The sequence below is a fragment of the Pseudorca crassidens genome, chromosome 10 (assembly GCF_039906515.1).
Source record: "Pseudorca crassidens isolate mPseCra1 chromosome 10, mPseCra1.hap1, whole genome shotgun sequence".
In the NCBI taxonomy this organism is placed as follows: domain Eukaryota; kingdom Metazoa; phylum Chordata; class Mammalia; order Artiodactyla; family Delphinidae; genus Pseudorca; species Pseudorca crassidens.
In genome coordinates, this window is record NC_090305.1 from 13,132,041 (window position 1) to 13,155,483 (window position 23,443).

Below are 23,443 nucleotides of genomic sequence, written 5' to 3' on the forward strand. Positions count from 1 at the left end.
TTAAAATGCAGATTCTGGGGCACCCATCTCAGAGATTCTGATCCAATGCGTTTGTTCGTATTGCTGGGAATCTGCATTTATGACAACATGCAGAGGTTATTCTGAAACAGATGCTACAGTACCTCACTTTGAGAATAGGTGCTCCAGGGGCTATTAAATATTCAGCATCCTCCTAGTCAAGTCCTTTTATTACAAGAGTGAGGCGCTGACCCCCAGAGGTTAAACAACTTCCTGGAGGCCAGTCCACTACCGAGCCAGCTGGCCCAGCATTCTTTCCACCACATTCCAGTGGAGAAAAAATTCAAGTCTCTTAGAGAGCTTTGTTCTCCCCCTAGTCTTTCAGTTCTGCAAGCAGCCAAACTCCCCTAGAGTATCAAACAATATGTTCAAGGCCAGAGCGGAAAAATCACACCACTCATTCTAAAAGGCTCAGTGCTGCGTGCCCACGTACTGCCAAAATTAGAAGCGGTGAAAATCACTTAAATATTACTTTTCTTTAATTGTGAGAATATCAGTGTGTGAAAATTGCCATGTGTAACCTTAAGAGTTGTTACAGCTTTCTAAAAAGCGAGTTTGCCTTTCACAGCCATTCAGCGAGGACTGGTCCCCCTCTTACACACCCCCATTAAGCCCTCAGCACAGTCTTAGACACACATAAGACCTAAAGGTGGCTCAGAACTGGTTCTTAAGGGTAGATGTAAATGGGAGGCTTATAATTCTATGAGATTATCATGGCTACACTTCCTGTGAAGCTGCCATTCACTGAGGTATTCCTCTGAGATTGGCATTTTCTCTCTGTATTTACCCAGTTTGTGTTGAATGAGCCAACATCCAGATTGGTGGCTTAACGCCAAGGTTTGGTAAACAATTGTTCCCCTGTTTGTGGGCTTATTCATTTATTTCTGGGTGTTCCCTGCCAGGATCTGTCCTATCAAGTCCCTTAGAGGGAGGCCTAAAATACGCTTGCACTCTGCATTTTAGGCAACTCCATTAATTCATCGCTGGTGTCACGGCAAGCTTTCGCACAGGGGTTGCAAAAATCTTGATTATGCAAATGTGTTGTTGTGTATTTCTTAACAATACGCTGGTGCAACTTGCCTTGACTCATAGTAGTTTTATCACACAACCGCTCAGATCCATGAGGTTTCTAAGTGTGCTTGGTTCTGTTACTGCGGCAACCTGTGCCAGTGGATTCCTCAGCTATAAACTTCACATCTGAGCGACACAATGTGTGCGTGAAGGGGAGGACTGTTTTCCAGAAATACAATGTTTGGGTTGAAGTGTCTGACAAAGGGACGTGAAGAACCAGAACAATATGGGGTTTTTAAATTAGGTCTTTAAATTCAAGATGACACTTGAAATACCACCCTCTTTCTTACAATCTGGTGCTCTTTTTTCTTTTTCCAGAAACGACAAGCGTCCCTGCGCTAAGTCTCAGGATGCAAAACAGCTGAGCGGCACAGGGAAGTTTTGTTCGCTACTCCATAGCCATCCTGTTGAACAGGGCACTCGATCGAAGCAGGGGAGGGTTTTAGCAGTTGAATGAAGCCACTTAACAAAATGTTTCATGGGCCTGGGAGTTGTTAGTTAATGAGATAAACTCCCCTCGTATGGCAGCTCTTTCCTGGGAGTTTTTGGCTCTTCTGGAAGCAGTACAAACTCTTTCAGGCCGTTGAGGTTCCGCAGAATTATTTCATCCCCTTGTGGGAATTACTTTATCATTTTAAATCAGAGATCAGCAAACATTTTCCATAAAAGGCCAGATAATAAATATCTTCAGCTACGTAAGCCATATGGTCTCTGTCACAACTATTCAACCCTGCCATTGTAGCAAAAATTAGAGATAATATGTAAACGAATGGGAGTGTCTCTGTTCCAATAAAACTTTATTTACAGACAATGGAACTAGGATGCCATGTAATTTTCAGGAATTACTAATTAATGTTCTTTTTTTCCTATATTTTTTCAACCATTTAAAATCTATTCTTAGCTGTGTCAGATAAAGACAGGCAGTGGGCCATAGTTTTCCCATCCTTGCTTTAAGCCAATTGACTGATAAAATAGAAATACCAACATAGTCATCAGCTTCCCTCATTTACCTAATCCTTAGCAAGCCCTCAAAAATGTCAGCTATTTCTGAAATAATTAGTCAGTTGGGACATGTTTGGGAATGAAGGTCAGCACGTAATTTTTCTATGCATAGGAAGAACGCTGGTAAACTCAGTGGATTTGGTGGTGGGATCAGAATTGATTTCTCTGACGTCCCACTTCCTAGAAAAGCTTAGGGTCTGAACTAAAATTGTAGAGCTTTCAATGTGAACTCTGAAACCCCTTGGCGGCGTGGTACCAACCGCTGCCCCCGCCAACCCCCGCCGCCCTGATATACTAACCTTCCCAGTGCTGCAGGGAGACACGTCTGCTCTCTGGTTTGCCCGTCATCCCTGGAAGGGTAACTTTCAGAACAGACAGAAGAGGAAAAGCTACCTCCAGAGCTTGGGTGATGGCAAGTAAGGATTTTCTTTTCTTCTTCACTCTGATCCACTAACTTGCAAAGATCCTTTCTCTACCAGGGAAGAGGATGAGAAGCTGGTGTGGCCCTCAGGCTCCTAGTTGTAATGTTATGTGATAAAGGTGCTTCCTAGACAGAGGATACCTTGATAAAATGAGGCCAGGGTTTCTTTTCCTCTATGCTTGATTGTCTAATAAACTTCATTTTATTCTTCCCTGTCATTTTCCTCCTCTATTCTTTCTCCTTCCTCCCATTTTTCCTTTCTCCTTTCTGCCTTTTGAAGTCATGATTTGATATTCTGATGAGTTCTGCACCCTTCCCACTCCAAGTGTGACCCTGTGCAAAAAGCGACAGAAGCACTGGGAGCTTTTCAGAAATGTGGGATTTGGGGCCGCACCCTAAACCTACTGAATCATAATCTGCATTTTAACAAGATCTCCAGGGTGTGCACTGTAAAGTGTGAGAGGCCCAAGTCCTTACAATACCCTCATCGCTCCAGAGGAAAAAAAAGCTCAAGACAAACCTCAGGCTTAAATAGATTCCGGAGGGAAGTAAAAACTTGACCTTCCAGAGATTATTCATATCTGAGGAGAAAAATGGAGAGTAGTAGTCAAACCTTAAAGGGAGCAAGTGACAGCCCTGCTTGGGTGAGCCTCGAAGGATTTTTCCCTCTAGCAGTCATCCAGGTGGAAACAGGTTATCCAAGACCAGAATAGGATAGTTAAGGACACAGAGCCTGGAGCCTTAGAATAGCGCCCCAGCTCCAGTGAAGGGAGATGTGGAAATGATACCAGCACACATTCTGTGGCTTAGGCTGCGGGTAACAGAGGCTGCTTCACTGCAGAGAGAGGTCAGAGGACGGTGTAGAGGGCAGAGGCATGCCTTGGCATTCTGGAATAAACAGTCAGTGGTGTGCTCTCTGGGGGAGGGGGAGGGGGAGGGGGAGGAGGGCTGGGGAGAAAGCCTTTGATTTGGAGCATTTACCAGTTTTCATGGTGTACATAGTCCTACCTTGGCTGATTTTAAACTATCAACGTGATATCACTGAAGGTGGAGTTGGGAAGAGACACACAGTAGCACACCATACAGATACAAGAGACGTCAATAAACTCAAACGTAGTAAGTTGTAATAATTAGAAACTGATTAAAATAATTTCCTCTTCTTCAATTAGAAACTGAGTTGTACTTATTACCTTTGTTTTTAATATAACTAATTTAACTGTGAGTTTATATAATTTAATTTTTAGTAATGGCTGTGTTGAACAACTAGGTCCAGATATTCCCGAGAATTGTCTCTCATGAGACAGTACAAGCAGGCTCCAGCACATACCTTTAAAAAGGGCATTTTTCTACCTAGAGGGGTGGGATAGGGAGGGTGGGAGGGAGACGCAAGAGGGAGGAGATATGGGGATCTATGTATATGTATAGCTGATTCACTTTGTTATAAAGCAGAAACTAACACTCCATTGTAAAGCAATTATACCCCAATAAAGATGTTAAAAAAAACGGGCATTTTCCACAACTTTGGACTGTAAATGATAGGATGCCTCAGAAGATAGCTGCACAATACATTTGGGTATCATTCATTCACACTGATGTCCTAGCAAGCCTCTGTTCACAGATGGCCTTCAAAGGAAAAAAAAAAAAGATCTGTAGTATTTCACTCTTACAGTTCATCCTACAAACTTCCGTTAAACTTTCTCAAGAACGTTTTGTAGGTGTCCTCTGTATTGAGTTCTAGTTGAGAATTTTTCAGTTTCCAATTGGAACATTTCATGTGACTTATTACACCCATGAGGTAACACAGAGAAGTTCCCAAAACACCATTTTAGCCTGGCTTCAACTCTTCATTCACAAATTTTTAATGCCTGTCGCTCAACAATCATAATGCCTTGGCTTGAGTTTCATCTCATCTTTCCTCTTCTTCAATTTTAGCCAAAGGAAAATTGACAGGCAGCACCCTCACAGCAGTAAGGAGAGTGAAATGAGCTTAAATGGTACAAAGCAAATAATCAGCTTCCTATAACACAGCTGACCATTAATTTCCTTAGCAGGATCCAGAACTTGTACGACATTTCCAAGAATCCTTTCTCGTATTTGCCTGGTGTTACGGATACACGGGACAGAGTGAGGCCACCTGGTGCCTCATTCCAGCTCCCTCATTAACTGCCCCCCCACCCCCCCACCCCACCCCCCACCCCCGTCTACGTCACTCAACCTCACTGAGCCTAAGTTTGCAGCCTGTAAAATAAGGGGCTGGTAGATAACGTCTAGATCCCTTTCAACTCTTTTAAAAATAATTTATTCTGGAAAACAAAAATTAATTGGAAATAGGATAAAAAGAAAAAAAAATCCAGGAAGGAACAACTTATTGCTCATTTGGGCAGTCCACCTGGTCTGCCTTTCTTTGATGGATGCCACCATTTTAATTCTCTGAGAGAAATAATGCACACCCATCCACCCTCTTTCCTTACAAGGTAACAGCTCATAAAATGCACCTTCCATAAAAATGATTTGCATGACCCATTTCGCGGCTGCTGAGCTGTTTATGATCCTAAAAGTCTGGTTTTCTTCACTGAGTGGGCTTCTGTTTGCGTGCCCGTCCCCTCCAGGGTCTCCCTGCGCCACTGCAGTCTGCTGCCAGCCGGGCCGCCTCCACCGTCCACCTGTCCTCAAGCGCTGCTTCCGCCGGCGGGACTCCTACGGTCGCCTTCTTCGCAACCTCCTTCTACACAGTCCCCACGGGGTCTGTAGCCCCAAAGCCAACAGCTTGAGCGCCCGGCTGAGGCAGCAGGGGTGGGGACGTGCCCCACGATGCCTTGGAAAGGAAAAAAAAGAGGTCCCCGCAGGATGCTGGCGCCTAGGGTACTTTTAAAACCAGCGTGGCCAGGCAGCAGTCTCCCCTCACTAGGCTCGGGAGAGGGCAACCCAGGTGTCCTTTAAACGCCTCCGATCTTGCAGGTCCCGGTTACAAAAGTCCCATTGCCGCCCAGGTCCTAGGTCCGCGTGATGGGGTTTACTGTGGCGACGGTTCCGGGCCACGGCCCTGGTGTCGAGCGCCTCCTGCCGAGCCTTTAAGTGCGCGAGGCGGGAGAGGCTGGAGTCACTGAGGGCGGCGGGGGGAGGCGCAGCGCGCAGGGCCGAAACGCACGTGCGCAAAGGGCGCGGCGAGGAGCGCTCGAGGGCGCGCAGGGGGCGGCCCGGCCCGAGGAGCGGCGCGCGGCGCGCACCGTGGGCTGCGGACCTTCCTAGGCCGCTGCAGAACAGAGACGTGTGCCCGCGCCTCAGAAGGGCTGGAAAGAGGGATTCCAGGTAAAAACAAAGAGACAAACGGGAACAAAGTGTTTTACCCGGCAGGCCTGGCGATTCCCACGCTTGGAGGCGGCTTGGACGACGGGCAGTGGGTGGGCGGGGAGGAAGCGGCTTTCTTCTGAGGCCGCTTAACTGCTGTCTTAACCAGGTCTCGTGCTGCTACAGGACTAGCTTTTGTGTTTCAAGAGGCCGCGAAGGTGGTCGCACCCCAGGGCAGAGGTAGGAATAACGGGATGAGCGGGGCGTTCGGCACAGAGCTGGTTTGGTGGTGATTCGCAGGGGAAACAGAGTTCCTGGGAGCCGCCATATAGGCTTCCGGAAAGTGGGCCCCTTGGGAGTTCCTTAGCGCTGGAAGAGATCTTAGCAGCCGTCTGGCTGAGCCCTCGTGCTGCTCACAAGAGGATCTAGAAGCCCAGAGAGGTGGACAACTTGCCCGAGGCTCCACAGCTCGTTTGGGGGCAGAGCTGGAGATAGAACCAGTTGTCAAGAGTCTCGTCCTAGGACTCTGCCCACTCTCCCTCAAGGTTTCATCTCCCGTAATTCTTCTGGAGAAAAGAATAGGCGCTTTTTTCTAGGGTAGTGTTTGGAGGGATGGGCTGAGGGAGGCGGAAATGCGGTCCATGATTCTTTACATCCTCACCACCGGGGCGAGATTCCACAAACAGAACTAGGAACCCACAAAGGTTCCTTCCGGAGCGGTTACCCAAAGACAGTGTTACCATATAATTTATCATTAAAAGCAGAATACTCTTAAGAATGGAAGGGAGCCCTATTAATAACTTTGCCCAGACAGTCTGATATAAGCCCATACTGCCTGCCGCAAACCAAGACTTAAGGTCACCCCTCCTGAAGCGCATTTTTGGAACTACAGTTTAAAGAGCACACACTTTCTCTCAGCAGGTGATGGGCAAGACATTCTTCAGTATCAGTTACAGCACCTACTGTGTGTGCGTCCATCAAAAACAAACCAGAGGCAGCTAAAGGCTGGGACTCAGACTTAGTCCCTGGTGCCCTGGGGGATGCCTGTCCCCAGATGCCCACCCATCTCAACATTGTTTTCTGCTTTCCATCCCAACCGCCACTGTCTGCCTTTAGGGCCCCATTACCTATTATTGGGTCTTTCTGCCTCTCCCATCACCACCCTAACCAGGCTATCTTGCTAAGAAAAAAATTCCCTGCAGTGTGCAAAAGTTTACATTTGGTCCTACTGGTCTGTCTAATGTCATCCTCTGCTCCCCAGACGCTCTCATTCGTGGACCCTCAGGTCTGCCAAGCCAAGAACCTGCAGTGCTCAGTTCCTCCAGGCTTCCTCACCCTCTGTGCCTTTCCCCATGCCATTCCCTCTTCCTGGAATGCCTCCCTGGGCCCCATTGCCCGTCTGCCTCGTGAAATCCTACTTCTCCTGTCTGCGCTGAGCCCGAGCACCACTGCCCAAATACTCTGGTGCTCCCTTATCACGTGGTAACTGTTTGTTTAAAGCTGCTTCTCCCTAATAGATTTATGGGCTTCTTGGGAGCAATTTGGTCATCTTTGTTATTATTCATCACTGCTGTGGAGTGACATTAAGAATGCTGTTTTTCCCTCTCCTTTTCCAGAAAATAATGTGATTTTAAAGTACTAATCCATTTTGCTTTTCCTTGTTTGTGCAAAAATCTTTTAAAATTTATTTTACTGGCATGATTACATATAAGACTTCAGTAGAAGAAAATTTTCACTATTTGAGTTTGTTTTCTGGCCATTTATCATTTGTCCCATTTCATGGTTATTACTGAAAATAATTTTGTTGTATAGAGAAGGAGTGCTGAAAAGCAATCCTCTCCAAGTGTCAAATGCACTAGGTCCCTTTGGGCCAAGCATCTCAAGGCCTGGGAGGGGTTTGGGTTTCTTCCTGAATTTCCTTGCTTGGATTTTGGTACAAGGCTCCTCATTAGTCTTCCTGGGTGCTTCCTTCATGACCAGCCTCCACCTGCCCTGCAGCTCCAATCTTCCACATGACCTCCAGAGGGATCGTTCTAAAATAAAATCTGATTATGTCAGTTCTCTGCTGAAATAAAGTCAGTGACCCACTAGGTAGACACACCAACCAATGGTCAAGAATGTGACTACCTAGGTTTGATTTCTGGATTCACCACTTGTTAGTTGTGTGACTTTGGTTAAGTCATTTGACCTCTCTGTGCCCTGGCTTCCTTATCTGTAAAATGAGGGTAATAATAGTTATTTTATAGAGTTGTGAGGATGAAATGAATTGAGTTCACATTAAGTGCTCATACCAAAGCTTGGCACAGAATAAGCACTTGATATTAATTATTACAATCACTATTATTACCATTATTTATGTGAGATAAAATCCTAAGTTCTTAGTGTGCCTTACTAGTGACTCTCGAGCTGACGCCTGTCAAATTCTCCAGTTTCATCTCTCCTTTCCCTCCGATTCTGGTCAGACCTCACCACGTGTTCCGCAACCCCATTCTGTTCCTACCTCTGTGCCTTTGCACCTGTTCTCTTTCCTTCAGACCTTTCCTTCTTTGTCTTCCTGGACCACAGGCAAATATGCCCCCAGGTTTCAATACGACTCAAGACCACTCTTTGCAGTCCCCCTGCCCCTGCCCCCGTGCTGGTGGAGTGGACCTTACACCTTCTCCTATCATATTTCAGAATTTTTCATTGTACTTATTTGTTTCCAATGCTTGCCTCCCATCCTAAGCTATTACTGAGGAAAAGAACTGCTTTTTTTTTTTTTTTTGCGGTACGCGGGCCTCTCACTGTTGTGGCCTCTCCCGTTGCGGAGCACAGGCTCCGGACGTGCAGGCTCAGCGGCCATGGCTCACGGGCCCAGCCGCTCCGCGGCATGGGGCATCTTCCCGGACCGGGGCACGAACCTGTGTCCCCTGCATCGGCAGGCGGACTCTCAACCACTGTGCCACCAGGGAAGCCCAAGAACTGCTCTTTGTCTTTGTGTCTCCAGTGCTCGCTACAGTGCTTGGTGCAGAGCAGCCATTAACGAATGTTTCTTGGGTGACTGCATGTCCCTCCCAGCTCCTGCAATTCCTTAGCATCTTCCTGTTTCCTAGTAGCATAACTAGACTAATGACACTCAGCAAGGAGGAAATTTAATATTAAAATAACCTGAAAATAGACTCAGAGTTGACTCACGTCTGTACCTCTCTTTCCCTACCCCAAGCATTTGACTTTGGAAATCTGATCTGGGAAAAGTATGATTATTAATTAAACACTCTCAGGCTGTCAGAACAGTACTTTTTGCTACCTTCATAAATGCGTAAGGCTGAGAGTTTACTAGTTCGGCAGTGTCTTTTAAATGAGATGAACATGTTTGCTTGCATGAAATATTTATGTTTCTTAGCGGCACGACTTCAAAATATTCTGAATCAAACTTCTTGAGATCTGCCTGCAGAGTTTCTGTTCACTCTCCCTTAAAGTGGAAAGAGGACATGGTAATAAAATAATGCATAAGAAGGAAAGCATGGGAAACTTTTTTATTTAGAGAAATGCTCTTCTTCTATGTGATTAACTCAAAGTTTCTTGCTTAATATAAAAGGGGAGAGACTAGATTGGAATAGATGATCTCTAAGTATCCTTCACAGTTTTCCCCTAAACTTTGACAAGAAAATTCTTGTTTGTCGTCAGTAAAAGGAGCTAACTTTTAAAGTGCAATTAAAAATATATATTTATATATACATTGTAAAGCAATCATACTCCAATAAAGATGTTAAAATATGAATATATATATTTCTGTTTGGTTTTTGGAGGGTTGCTATTTATTATTACATTTATTTGAAGTACACTAGAAAAAAATCAAAATTTCATGAGAAAATTCTTCCTATATGTCTACAGACAAATATATTTATAAAATGCATCTGCCAATAATTTGATTTCAGAAGGTTTCAGCTCCAGGGAGCCTTGACAAATGACTCCCTCCCTCCAAGCTGTTTGGCAAATTTGTTTCCCCAAAGCTTTAGAACACAACATATAATACTGCCAGACCAACCAACCAACAAACAAACAAAACACCTTTCTGTAGTTAAAAGTAATACCTTTTTCGGAATGGTGTTAATTCCCATGCATAGCTGTTACCTTGGAATGCACAGTTTTTCAATTCTGTCTAAAATTTATCAATTTTTATTAAGACAAGGAAGCATAAAATGAAATTGATACAAAATGTGGAAACATTGAATCTGTACTTCTGCTACAACTTCATCTCAAGGAAAAAATAAAACCTTCGACCCACCTCCCCACCCCCTTCCCCCAGTACCATTGCAGACAGACTTCTTATTGGTGTGAAAATATAAATGCACGCATAGGTAGACCAGGAAAACTGTCTATGCCCTATCCCTGTGAGGCATAGATCTAATTAGTTTGTAAATATCTCTCATCTTTGGACTATGTCTATTCTCAAGTCTAGATTATGAAATTGGGTGTTAAAATTTCCAGAATGTGTTGCACATAGATAAGATGTTTGAAAGACTTCTTAGTTTGCAAAAGAGAAAAACCTTAAATTTCTGCTCTGGAAACTGAAGGCTGTTGCATGTTCTTTTATGCTGGAAGCTTGTGTTTCATTGACTACAATTTAAGTTTTGGTCACTGACAGAGCTTGAAGGCAGACCATACCTAAATAAGCATAAATGGAAAAGTTCCTTGCTCAGGCCTGGATGAATTGCTTTGTGGGAACAATTGGGAGGTTGTTCAGGGTTGTAGCATTTAAATCTATTCTGACTTGTATTTGACAGATGATCTTTGTGAAAAGCCACGTGTTAGACTGAAAACATTCAAGTTTGCTCTCAGTTCCAATATGGGCATTTTGTTTATTGTTGTTGTTAAATCAGTTCCCTGTTTCAGGATCTCCACTGGGAAATCTTAAATGGCAAAATTAGTCCCTGTGTGTAACTCAGTGCTGTACTAGGTTCAAAAAACGATGGATCTGGGAAACGAAGTGAACTCGTCAAAATAACTGTCTTACTCTCACTGTAGATATTGGTTTTTAATAGTTCATTTGGAAAGAGGGACAGTATAATCTTTACCTTCAGTGTGAACTGTGAGCCCCTAAAAGGTAAATATCAGACATGGCCTCCTTTTCCTTTGTCATATAAAATATGTGTGTGTGTGTGTGTGTGTGTGTGTGTGTTTCATATTATATATATTTCGTATAACAAAGGAGAAGGAGGCCCTGCCTGATATGATTGTTATTATATAATAACATAGCATGTAATATGTAAAGACTCTTTTCCTCGGTCAGCTTACCATTCAGGGGCTACATGGGCAGTAACTGAGTCTGTGAAGAAAGAGATGGAGAGAGAAAGAGAAAAGCATGTAGATCCTCTCCCACTTTCTCCTTGCGTTGAGTCATAGTACAGATCTGTTGAGTTTTTATTTGCTTACTTGTTTGTTCAGTTGGTTGGTTTTTCATACTTTCCCGTGTAGTTCTGAGCCACAGAACTAATTAACCATCAACACAATGAACTGATGTTGGTTTAGCTGGAGTGATCACGTTCTGTAAACAGGGTGATAAGCAATGCGAGTCTCCCTACGAACATGTGAGAATCGCTAATTGAATTCTGAGAACCCGAGGGTGACAGGGGCCCACCACCTAGCTATGGTGATTTCTCCTTAGCCTCTGAGGGAGCTTTGGAATGCTTCCAGAAGGTGGTCAGATGTGCTTAGATTTTTAAATTGGTATGATTTTTATTGTGAAAGTCCCAAGAGTTTCATGCCAGTGTCCTGGCCTTTTATTGTTTTCCTAAAGGGAGTGTTTTCTGTTTAGTTCCTAGAGTCATAATTTAGAGCCAGAAGGGACCTCTCTCCTTTATTGCAGACTTTTTTTTTTTTTTTTTTTTTTTTGCCGTACGCGGGCCTCTCACTGTTGTGGCCTCTCCCGTTGCGGAGCACAGGCTCCGGACGCGCAGGCTCAGTAGCCATGGCTCACGAGCCCAGCCGCTCCGCGGCATGTGGGATCTTCCCAGACCGGGGCACGAACCCGTGTCCCCTGCATCGGCAGGCGGACTCTCAACCACTGCGCCACCAGGGAAGCCCAGGGACCTCTCTCCTTTAAACTGAAGCTCTGAGAGGTCCGTTATCCACCTTTCTGATATTTCGGGGCCCACCTCTTTCCCCCATTTTCACTACCACGGTCCTAGTTCATGTGTCATCCAATCTCACCTGAACAACTGTAGACATCGTAACTGGTCGCTCTGTGCTGTCCCATCCTTCCTTCTACTCCTGCCATTTGCACTAACCCCAAAGTGATTTTTCTAAAAATCACACCTGATGCTTTTACACATCCATGTGTAAAAATCCTACAAAAGATTCCTGTTGCCTTCAAAATAAAATGACACGTCTTTACCTGTCGCAAAAGACTTTCCCACCTCAGCACCGACCACTTTCTACCTCAGTCTATTTCTGCTAAACTGGAGTAATTCAAGTTCCTCGGCACACCATGTTGTTTCACACCCTGTCTTTGTGTGTACTTTTTCCTGTGTCTAGAATGACCTTTTCTCCTTCCCCACTGGAAGCTCATTCATCAAGACCCGATCCAGGCATTTTCTCGTTGGTACCATTCGTGACCCCCAACAAGACACACACGTGTATCCGTGTGACAGGGCTGTGCTGAAAAGAGTGGGAGTTGGAGGGTGGAGTCTTGAGGCTCTTTGAAGTTTCAGAGGAGAAGATCACCCCTTGGGCCAAAATAGTAAAATTAGTAGACATTTTAAAAATGGCCAGAAGGGTGTGGACGCAGCTTTGTTGCCTGAGGTGGGTGGCGGTGTAAGTTAAGGGAGTCGGGGACCATCGCTTTTCGGGACCCGCAGTCACTTCGCCTGGTGGCCTTTAGCGTAGGAGTCGCATCGATAGCAGCCATGAGCAGCGGGGTGTACGGGGGAGATGAAGTTGGAGCCCTTGTTTGTTTTTTTTTTTGCAGTACGCGGCCCTCTCACCGTTGTGGCCTCTCCCGTTGCGGAGCACAGGGTCCGGACGCGCAGGCTCAGCGGCCATGGCTCACGGGCCCAGCCGCTCCGCGGCACATAGGATCTTCCTGGACTGGGGCACGAACCCGCGTCCCCTGCATCGGCAGGCGGACTCTCAACCACTGCGCCGTCAGGGAAGCCCGGAACCCTTGTGTTTGACATTGGATCCTATACTGTGAAAGCTGGTTATGCTGGTGAGGACTCTCCCAAGATGGATTTCCCTATGGCTATTGGTATGGTGTAGAAAGAGGTGATGGAAGTACATTGATGGAAATAGATGGTGATAAAGGCAAACAAGGCGGTCCCACCTATTACATAGATACAAATGCCCTGCATGTTCCGAGGGAGAATACAGAGGCCATATTCCACCACTGAAAACTGGGATGGTTGAAGATTGGGGTAGTTTCCAGGCTATTTTGGCTCATACCTCCAAAATGAGTCAAATCAGAAGCCAGCCTGCATCCTGTTCTCATGTCAGAAGCACCATGGAATACCAGAGCAAAGAGAGAGAAACTGACAGAGTTAATGTTTGAACACTACAACATCCCTGCGTTCTTCCTTTGCAAAACCGCTATTTTGACAGCATTTGCTAATGGTCATTCTACTGGGCTTATCTTAGACAGTGGAGCCACTCATACCACTGCAGTTCCAGTTCATGATGGCCATGTCCTTCAGCAAAGCATTGTAAAATCCCCTGTTGCTGGAGACTGTATTACTATGCAGTGCAGAGAACTCTTCCAAGAAATGAATATAGAACTGATTGCTCCATATATTGATTGCATCAAAAGAAGCTGTTTGTGAAGGATCTCCAGCAAACTGGAACAGAAGAGAGAAGTGGCCACAGGTTACAAGGTCTTGGCATAATTACATGTGTAACTGTGTTATCCAGGATTTTCAAGGCTCAGTACTTCAAGTATCAGATTCAACTTACGATGAAAAAGTAGCCGCACAGATGCCAACTGTTCATTATGAATTCCCCAATGACTACAACTGTGATTTTGGAGCAGAACGGTTAAAGATTCCTGAAGGATTATTTGACTCTTCCAGTGTAAAGGGGTTATCAGGAAATACAATGCTGGGCGTCAGTCATGTTGTCGCTGCAAGTGTTGGAATGTGCGATATTGATATCAGACCAGGTCTCTGTGCCAGCGTTATAGTGGCGGGAGGAAACACGCTAATACAGAGCTTTACTGACAGGTTGAATAGAGAACTCTCTCAGAAAACACCCCCAAGTATGCGGTTGAAACTGATTGCAAATAATACAACAGTGGAACAGAGGTTTAGTTCATGGATCGGTGGCTCCATTCTAGCTTCTTTGGGCACATTTCAGCAGATGTGGATTTCCAAACAAGAATATGAAGAAGGAGGGAAGCAGCGTGTAGAAAGGAAATGCCCTTGAGAAGAGTTCCCAAACCTCTACCTCCTATGTCACCTTATGTTTCATAGCTGTAGTAGACTCAGGAAAAGAACAACCATCTTTTGTAGAATGTTTATACATTTTTGCATATGTCAGTTTCCACTTAAATTTTTTTTTTTTTTTTCCTGTACGTGGGCCTCTTAGTGTTGTGGCCTCTCCCATTGCAGAGCACAGGCTCCGGACGCGCAGGCTTAGCGGCCATGGCTCATGGGCCCAGCCTCTCCGAGGCATGTGGGATCTTCCCGGACCAGGGCACGAACCCATGTCCCCTGCATCGGCAGGCGGACTCTCAACCACTGCACCACCAGGGAAGCCTTCCACTTAAATTTTTTAAGGCTTTAACTGGCTCTATAGATTAAAATAAGTTTGTGCTTTCCTTGAAATGCACTTATTCTTATTACAAGCATTTTATAATTTTGTATAAATGTCTATTTTCTCGAAATATTTTGCTTTCAGTAAAATGCTTTCCAACTCCGTTTAGTATATTACCACTGGGTTGGTAGAATTGCTTTTTATTGACTAGTAAAACTTACTGCCTGTATTTTTTACCTTAAGCTTTTAAAATTAAATAAAAATTACTAGCCAAAAAAAAAATAGCTAGAAGACAGTAGTCTGTAGAAGATGCTTATGTTCTTGCCTCTTCTAGGGATACTACAGAGGATTCCTCTGGTAAGTGTGTCTTAGATGGAGAAGAAGTTGGCTGATAACATCTACTAGAGGCCTTGACTTCCATTGAATGAGGAGTGGGAGAGAAAAGTTTTTCTGAACATATTAATTTACTTCCTTTCAAAATAAATGACAGTTCTTTAAATCAAATTAATTTAGCTTCATGAAAGACTCCTTATATTTTCCTTCTTTTACTGTGGAATTATGAAAAATTTGACATGCACCAGCATTTTGGAGTTGGTGGTTTACTAAATCACCTATCAGCCCCTTTTATGCCATGTTTCAGCCTATCTACAAGCAGTGAAACTGTGGTATGAAGAAATAGACATCCTTAAAAGGAGAAGGTGGGATTGTAAGTCAGTGCAGGATTTATAGAAGGCCCTCTGGAAACACATATTAATATAAAGTATGTATATCCTCTGACTCAGCAGGTCCACATCTAGGAATTTATTCTCATGGAAGGATTGGGTGAGTTCACACTGATGTATATGCACAGATATTATACCAGTTCTGTTTATTATATTGAGAGGTTAGAAACCTAGATGTCCTTCAGTAGGTGGTTTAGTTACATAATGGACTGCAATGCAATTGTCAAATAAACAACTACTCTCACCATTAAATAGAATGAGATAGACCTATATGTATTGACATAGGGAAATGTCTCTGATATATAATAGTTACTAGAAAACAAAGGTTACAGAAATACAATATATCACTTAATATATAATCTGATTTCTTTTGTTTTTTAAACAGCTTTATTGAAATGTAAACCACATATATTGATACAATTCATCCATTAAAATGCACAATTGACAACCGTCACCACAAGCTAATTTTGGGACACTTTTGTCCCCCTAAAACGAACCACTATCCATTGGCAGCCAACAGGCATTTCCTGAGAAACCACTAAATCCGCCTTCTGTTTCTATTAATCTGCCTCTTCTGAACATGTCATGTAAGTGGAATGATCTTTGTTACTGGCTTCTTTCACTTAGTATAATGTTGTCAGGTGTCACCTGTATTGTAGCATGTATCTACTGATACACGTAAGTCTATAAAAAGCTTCATTGCTTTTTATTGCCAAATAATATTCCTTGGTATGGATAGGCCACATTTAATTTATCTAGTCATCAGTTGCTGGACATTTGGGTTGTTTCCACTTTTTAGATATTTGAATAATAACTATGAAGATTTGTGTGCAAGATTTTGTATGAACAGACGTTTTCATTTTGCTTGGGCATATACTTAGGGGTGGAATTTCTGGGTCATCTGGTAACTCTATGTTAAGAGGAAATTTTTGAGGAACTCTCAAATCATTTCCCCAAGTGGCTGCACCATTTTACATTCCCACGGCAATGTGCAAGGGTTCCAATTTTTCCACATCCTTGACAACACTTCTTATGATGTGTCTTTTTCATGATAGTCATCTTAGTGTGTGTGAAGTGATATCTCTTTATGGTTTTGATTTACATCTCCCTAATGACCAATGATATTGAACATCTTTTCATATGCTTACTGGCCAATTCCAATTTATTTTTAAAGATTATAGTTATATAATCAAACATATTTGGGAAGTTATATACTAAGATGTCAATAATGCTTCTGTCTAGGGACTGGTCCTTCTTATTTTCTACTGTGTTTCTATATCAGTCAGGGTTTTACCAAAGAATCAGAACCAGTAGGATGGATGAACAGATAGATAAATAGATGTGTTATAAGGAATTGGCTTATGCAATTATAAGGGCTGGCAAAGCAAGTCCAAAACCCATACAATAGAATAGGTGGTCCAGAAAGCTAGGCTGGAGCTGAAGCTGCGTCTACAGAATTCCTTCTCCCTCAGAGAAACCTCGGTTCCACTCTTAAGGCCTTCAACTGATTGGATGAGGCCCACCCAGATTATTTGAGGATCATTTCCTTTGCTTAAAGTCAACTAATTTTAGATGTTAACCACATCTACCAAATACCATAACAGCAAAGCCTAGATTAGTGTCTGATTGAAACAAAAACAATAATGGTAGTTTCATTTTTAAAAAGGCTTTTACGAAATTGAGTTATTTGTAGTGAGGTGGATGGACCTAGAGTCTGTCATACAGAGTGAAGTAAGTCAGAAAGAGAAAAGTACCGTATGCTGACACATATATATGGAATCTAGGGGGAAAAAATGGTTCTGAAGAACCTATGGGCAGGACAGGAATAAAGACACAGATGTAGAGAATGGACTTGAGGACATGGGGAGGGGGAAGGGTAAGCTGGGACCAAGTGAGAGAGTGGCATGGACATATATACACTACCAGATGTAAAATAGATAGCTAGTGGGAAGCAGCTGCATAGCACAGGGAGATCAGCTCGGTGTTTTGTGACCACCTAGAGGGGTGGGATAAGGAGAGTGGGAGGGAGACGCAAGAGGGAGGGGATATGGGGATATATGTATAGCTGATTCACTTTGTTATACAGCAGAAACTGACACACCATTGTAAAGTGGTTATACTCCAATAAAGATGTTAAAAAATAAATAAATAAAAAGGCTTTATACATAGCAGTGTCTTTACTTTTCACATTTGATGATTAAACTTGTTCATCTTGGTGCCCTCCAGAATACTCAGCATGATAGCTTGTACCTGGTAGATTCCTATTAGTCACTGTGTTAGATTCCTACTGCCACTATAACAAATTAATGTAAGTTTAGTGGCTTCAAACAACACAATTTTATTCCCTCACAGTTCTGGAGGTCAGAAGTCCAAAATTGGTTCCACTGGGCGAAAGTCAAGATGTTTGCAGGGCTGGTTCCTTTCAAAGGCTCTGAGGAGAGAATCTTTTTCCTCGATTTTTCCAGCTTCTAGAGCTGCATTCCTGCGTTCCTCGGCTGGTGGCCCTTCCTGCATCTTCATTGCTGGTACTGCAGCACCTCCAACTGTGTCCGTGCTTCTGACATCGCATCACCATCTCCTTCTCTGTGATCAAATCTTCCTCTGCCTCCCTCTTCTAAGGACACTTGTGATTACATTCAGAGCCCACCTAGATAACCTGGGATACTCCTGCTATCACAAGGTCCTTAATTGAATCACACCTGCAAAGAAAGTCCCTTTTGCCACATAAGGTCACATTGACAGGGTGCTGGGTACTACTCAGCTTTTCACAAAGCAGACTGTGTGGCATTTTCATCTTTTAAGAAATCTTGACTCTTACAGAGCCTTTTCCTTTTCACAGGCTGATGTCGGTGTGGCTTATTCCGGGGAGAATTTCAGACCCCAGATTGAAACTATGCTCCCCAAGGATAATGTGGGCAGCCCTGGAAGCCTGGACAAGCAGGCCCAGTGGGGAAGCTTACCTGGAACCATTCCAGAAAGTTCCCCATTTCCTAGTGAAAGAAACAGAAGAATAAATTCAGGTAACAGCCCCTGTTCATGTTGATCTATATAAAATACTGTTTCTCTGAATATGTTTTATAACGTGTGTTTGGTGACTTATCACAGCTTTGTGAACCAGACAGTGCTTCAAATGTCAAGGTCGCATCTCCAAGACATAGCCTTAGGCCTTCATTAGGTAAGTAATACTAACCGTTAATCTTCTTGTTGATGACATAATTAAAACTATCTTTTTTTAAACTAAGAGCCTTTATTGGTGGTTGGGATAAGGCCTTGGGAATACGAGTTGCACAGGCTTTAGTTAAATTCCTCAAAACTTGCACTATGTTAACCTCTTTCCAAGGCAAAGTTCTACATTTGAAAAATTAAGTAAAATCTGCATCAAACTTTTTCTCTTGTCTCTCCCCATTCAGAGTTATAAGCAAATGTACAATAAAAATATCTTTCAAAAACATAAAAGATGTGATGTTGACCTGGTGTGTTCTTTAGAAACTATTTGTGGTTTTTCCTGTGGTATGTTTTCACTTTACTTGAGTTACCCTTCTGTTGTTAAGAGCTCTTGTTTCTGTTTCATCAGCCTTTGAAACAAATTGAACTTAACAGACTTCAAGGAAGACTTATTTGGGGTAGGGGGAGTCTTTCCTTCCTCATTGCTGTAGTTTCTTCCCTAGGGACCAGTTAGAGTTGGAAAATAGATTGGATAGTAAGTGAGATTCTTTTTCCTGGACTTTTGTGGCAACTCGGGTTCTGACAAATTTCCTTTTTTAATACGCTTTTATTTATTTCTTAAATTGAAGTATAGTTGATTTACAATATTATGTTCGTTTTTAGGAGTACAGCATAGGGATTCAGTATTTTTACAGCTTATACTCCATTATAAGTAATTACAAGGTAATGGCTGTAATTCCCTGGGCTATAAAATGTCCTTGTTGTTTATCTATTTTATACATAGTAGTTTGTATCTCTTCATCACCTACCCCTATCTTGCCCTTCCCCTCTTCACTCTCCCCTTCGGTAACCACTAGTGGGTTTTCTATACCTGTGAGTCTGTTTCTGTTTTGCATATGCATTCGTTTGTGTTAGTTTTTAGATTCCACATAGATGTGGTATTATACAGTATATTTCTTTCTCTGACTTATTTCACGAAGCATAATATTCTCTAGGTCCATCGCAAATTTCACATTTGCCCTCGTCTTGTGCTTCTGATAGGGTGTAGCATGACCTCTGAGGATGAAGGAGGAGATGGGGGATGCAGGGCAGGGATGGCCTCTTTCTCTACCTCTGTGTTGGGCCAGCACATGTATTTTTTCTCTCTGATGACTCTCTTGATGAGAATCCCTCCTAGACTGCAACACGAATACTCAATATCCATGTGTTAACAGACAAGGGATTGTTAGGAGGACAGGGGTGCCCTCGGACAGGCAGTCCTGCCATTTGTACACCGTTGAAAGCAGTGTGGGGAGGGAGGGCCCCAGGTAAGCAGGATGGTGCTAAGAGAGACCAGCGGGGGAGGGACTGAACCACCAAACCAGGTGTTTTCAAAATGTAGTGTAAATTTGTTTTCAGAAAAGCTCTTCCCACAGGATGAATAAGAACCGGTACCCTGAGCTTTCGACTTGTTCTCTGCCCAGTTTCCTCTCTGTCTCCTCTCTGCATCCCTGCTCTTCACAGCTACAGAGTATATTTGTTAAAAATTTCAAGGTTCACACATTGTAAATCAGCTATACTTCAATAAAAATTTTTTAAAATTTCAAGTTTCACACTAACATTTCCCAAGTATTTCCTTTTAGTAAAAAAACAAAACAAACTAACACTTCTGTGGAAGTCCCTGGTGGTCCAGTGGTTAGGACTCTGAACTCTCACGGCCGAGGGCCCGGGTTCAGTCCTTGGTCGGGGAACTGAGATCCCACAAGCTGCATGGCACGGCCAAAAACAAAAACAAAACAAAACAAACAAACAAAAAGAACTTCTGATTTTGAGAAGTTTCAGATAAGAAAAGTTGTCCAAAACAAAGAATGCCTGTATTCTTTCACCCAGATTCCCCCAAAGTTAATGTTGTACCACGTTTGTGTTATCAATGTCCCCTCTCTTCCCTCCCTCCCTCTTCCCTCTCCCCCGCTTCTCCCATATACATCTATATTTTTTCTGAGAGTAAGTCACAGACATAATGATACTTTACTCTTAAATATATCAGTGTGCATTACCTAAAAACAAGAACATTCTTTGCAAAATTGCAGTACAAGGATCCAAATCAGACAGTTACCACTGATGCAGTGCTGTTTACTCACCTATTCAAATTTTGTCAGTTGTCTCACAAATGTCCTTCGGAAATAAATTTCTGGTTCAAGATCTAATGCAGAATCACACGTTTAATGTAGTTGTCGTGTGACTTCAGTTTCCTTTAATCCGGAACAATTCCTTGGCCTTTTTTTGTCTTCTAAACCCTTGATATATTTGGAGATATAAGCCACTTACTTTGTAGAACATTCTTCCGTTTGGGTTTGTCTGATATTTCCTCATGATTAGGTTCAGAATATGCATTTTTAGCGAGAATACCAAAAATGATATTGTATCCTGCTTATTAGTACATCAAATCAGGAGGTACGTGATACCTAGTTTTGACTTTTACTGTGGTTTTTTTTTTTTTTTTTTTTTGCCATTCTGAAGGTTTTTTTGTTTTTGTTTTTGTTTTGTTTTTTTTTGGCGGTACGCGGGCCTCTCACCGCTGTGGCCTCTCCCATTGCGGAGCACAGGCTCCGGACGCGCAGGCCCAGCGGCCACGGCTCACGGGCCCAGCCGCTCCGCGGCACGCGGGATCCTCCCAAACCGGGGCACGAACCCGCATCCCCTGCATCGGCAGGCGGACTCCCAACCACTGCACCACCAGGGAAGCCCCTGAAGGGTTTTTTTTAATGTAGTAAAAGTTATCAATCTTTCTTTCATTGAACCTGGATTTTGAGACATAGCTAGAAAGCCTTTCCCTACACCAAGATTAAAGACAAATCCACCCATGTTTTCTTGCATAATTTCACTTTTTACACTTAGGCTTATGAAATTTCTAATGGCATGAACTGATGCTACTGTAAATATTAACTACGTAAGAAATAAAACTGGATGTTCAGTATGATGTCAAATTTATAAAAATTAAATTTCATATGTTAACTGGCAACCTCTGAAAGGTAAGAGTATGGACATTTTAATTTTCCTCTTTACTCTTTTTTATATATTCCAAGTTTACTCTGATAACTACGTATTTCTTTTATAATCAGAAAGAAGCACAATGTCATTTTTAAACATTCCCCCAATAGTCTTCAGTGTCCCAAGAAATCATGAATATTAGCTGAAATGACTGATGTAGTCCAGGGATTTCTGGATAAGTGAGCTACTGTAAATGTCAAGCCAAGTACTTTGGTAGACTCAGAAAAGAATGGTTAGAAATGGTTAAAATAATTCTGTTATGGTAGTGACAGATGTCAACGATGACATTCTTTTTAAGAACATCCTGAGAAAGAAGTGGACCATGACCAGAGGGAGCCATTTATTGATACATAACCTATTTGGGAAGGAGTACAGTGAGGTGGTGAAGAGCGTGGATGCTAATGTCAAATAGACTTGGATTCAAATCCTAGTTAATTCACTTACTACTTGTGTCACCTTGAGCAAGTTAATTAGCCTCTCTCATATAGTTTATGTATAAAATAGAGATACTGGGCTTCCCTGGTGGCGCAGTGGTTGAGAGTCCGCCTGCCGATGCAGGGGACACGGGTTTGTGCCCCAGTCCGGGAAGATCCCACGTGCCGCAGAGCGGCTGGGCCCGTGAGCCATGGCCGCTGAGCCTGCGCGTCTGGAGCCTGTGCTCCGCAACAGGAGAGGCCACAGCGGTGAGAGGCCCACGTACCGCAAAAAAAAAAAAAAAAAAAGAGATACTAACACCTCTGTCACAGAATTTATGTTTGAATTAGATCTTACAAAGAACATAAAGTACTTAATATGGTGCCAGGCACATGAGTGCTCAATAAATGCTCATTATTATTATTATTTTGACCCTTGCAGATAAGCCCAGCTTCTTACAAATAATTCATTCTAATTCCTTGAAGAGGATTCACCTCTTCTTGATTTTTTTCTGTTCTTTTAGTTTCTAGTTTACCTCCTTGAAACCCATGCTTTATTTACTACTCTGTACCAAAATCTGTACAGAGCACTTTAAAATGAGAACTGACTCTATTTCAAACATGTGTATGAGTGGAAGACATAGCACTGGAAAGGTGATAAGACTATAGGAAATTCGTTGGGGTTAACTGCAGCAGGCAATTAGAGAAGTCTCTGATACTAGGAAGGTTAATATTCTGAAGTGAGAGACATCTGGTTTGTGTGTGTGTGTGCGCATGTGTGTGTTTTTCCTGTCTTCCCATTACAAATTCATGAAAACTGTCTTTGTTAACCAGTGGGTTTAGAAATTTTCATAAAAAGATTCCATCCACTGGATGAAATGGACTTCTTAAAATAGAAGAGAGCTCATTTCTGAGGACCCCTCATTGCACCTTTATTTTATGAGGTTGTAAAAACAGATGCTTGCTCGCTTATTTATATAATTGGGTGATGTGTAATGGGAGCGGTCTCTCTCATTAGTGCTCCCCTATAAACTATTTCAGCGCCATTTTTAGAATAAAAATTTAGCTACCAGTCGACTCCAATTCTGATTTGGTTCAAAGACTCTTTTCAAAAAGGCATGCTTTTACTTATGTAGATTTAGCAGATGGCGTAATTGTAAACTCAGGGTTGCAGAACTAGAAGTCTCTTGGCAACATCACGCTGTTTATCCTTTGTATACAAAGCATAGAAACCAAACTGCAACTCAGAGTCACTGAAAGACTATCTCATTCGTGGCTATGGTTTAGCTTCATAATTATTGCACAGAACCTGTATAATCGTACCCAAGTGTGTAAGTGTCGTTACAACAAAAAAGTAGTACATAGCGGCACAAAGACTTTTTGTTATGTTAATATTCGACCTGCTAAGTAAACAGTATATTATGTTGATGTGTATCCTCTGTAAGAACATTAAGGATTTGAAGTTCAAAGGATTATAAAGATTTGTAGTAGAAACAGATATTTAGGTACAAGTGTTGAGACTAAGAGTTAATTAGCATGATTTATAAGGCATGTATTTAGCATTTGATTGATAAAATCTTCGTGCTTAA

At 42.8% G+C, this 23,443-nt stretch overlaps 1 protein-coding gene and 1 pseudogene across 1 annotated transcript in view; both read left to right on the forward strand.

The window, feature by feature from the left end:
- Nucleotides 1–2,500: 2,500 nt before the first annotated feature.
- STMND1 (stathmin domain containing 1) overlaps nt 2,501–23,443 on the forward strand; it is a 35,452-nt gene continuing 14,509 nt past the window's right edge. Inside the window, 4 exon segments of the mRNA XM_067754843.1 lie at nt 2,501–2,507; nt 5,122–5,313; nt 5,589–5,821; nt 18,086–18,266. Coding sequence (XP_067610944.1) covers nt 2,501–2,507; nt 5,122–5,313; nt 5,589–5,821; nt 18,086–18,266 — 613 coding nt within the window.
- LOC137231585 (actin-like protein 6A pseudogene) lies at nt 6,055–14,320 on the forward strand (annotated as a pseudogene).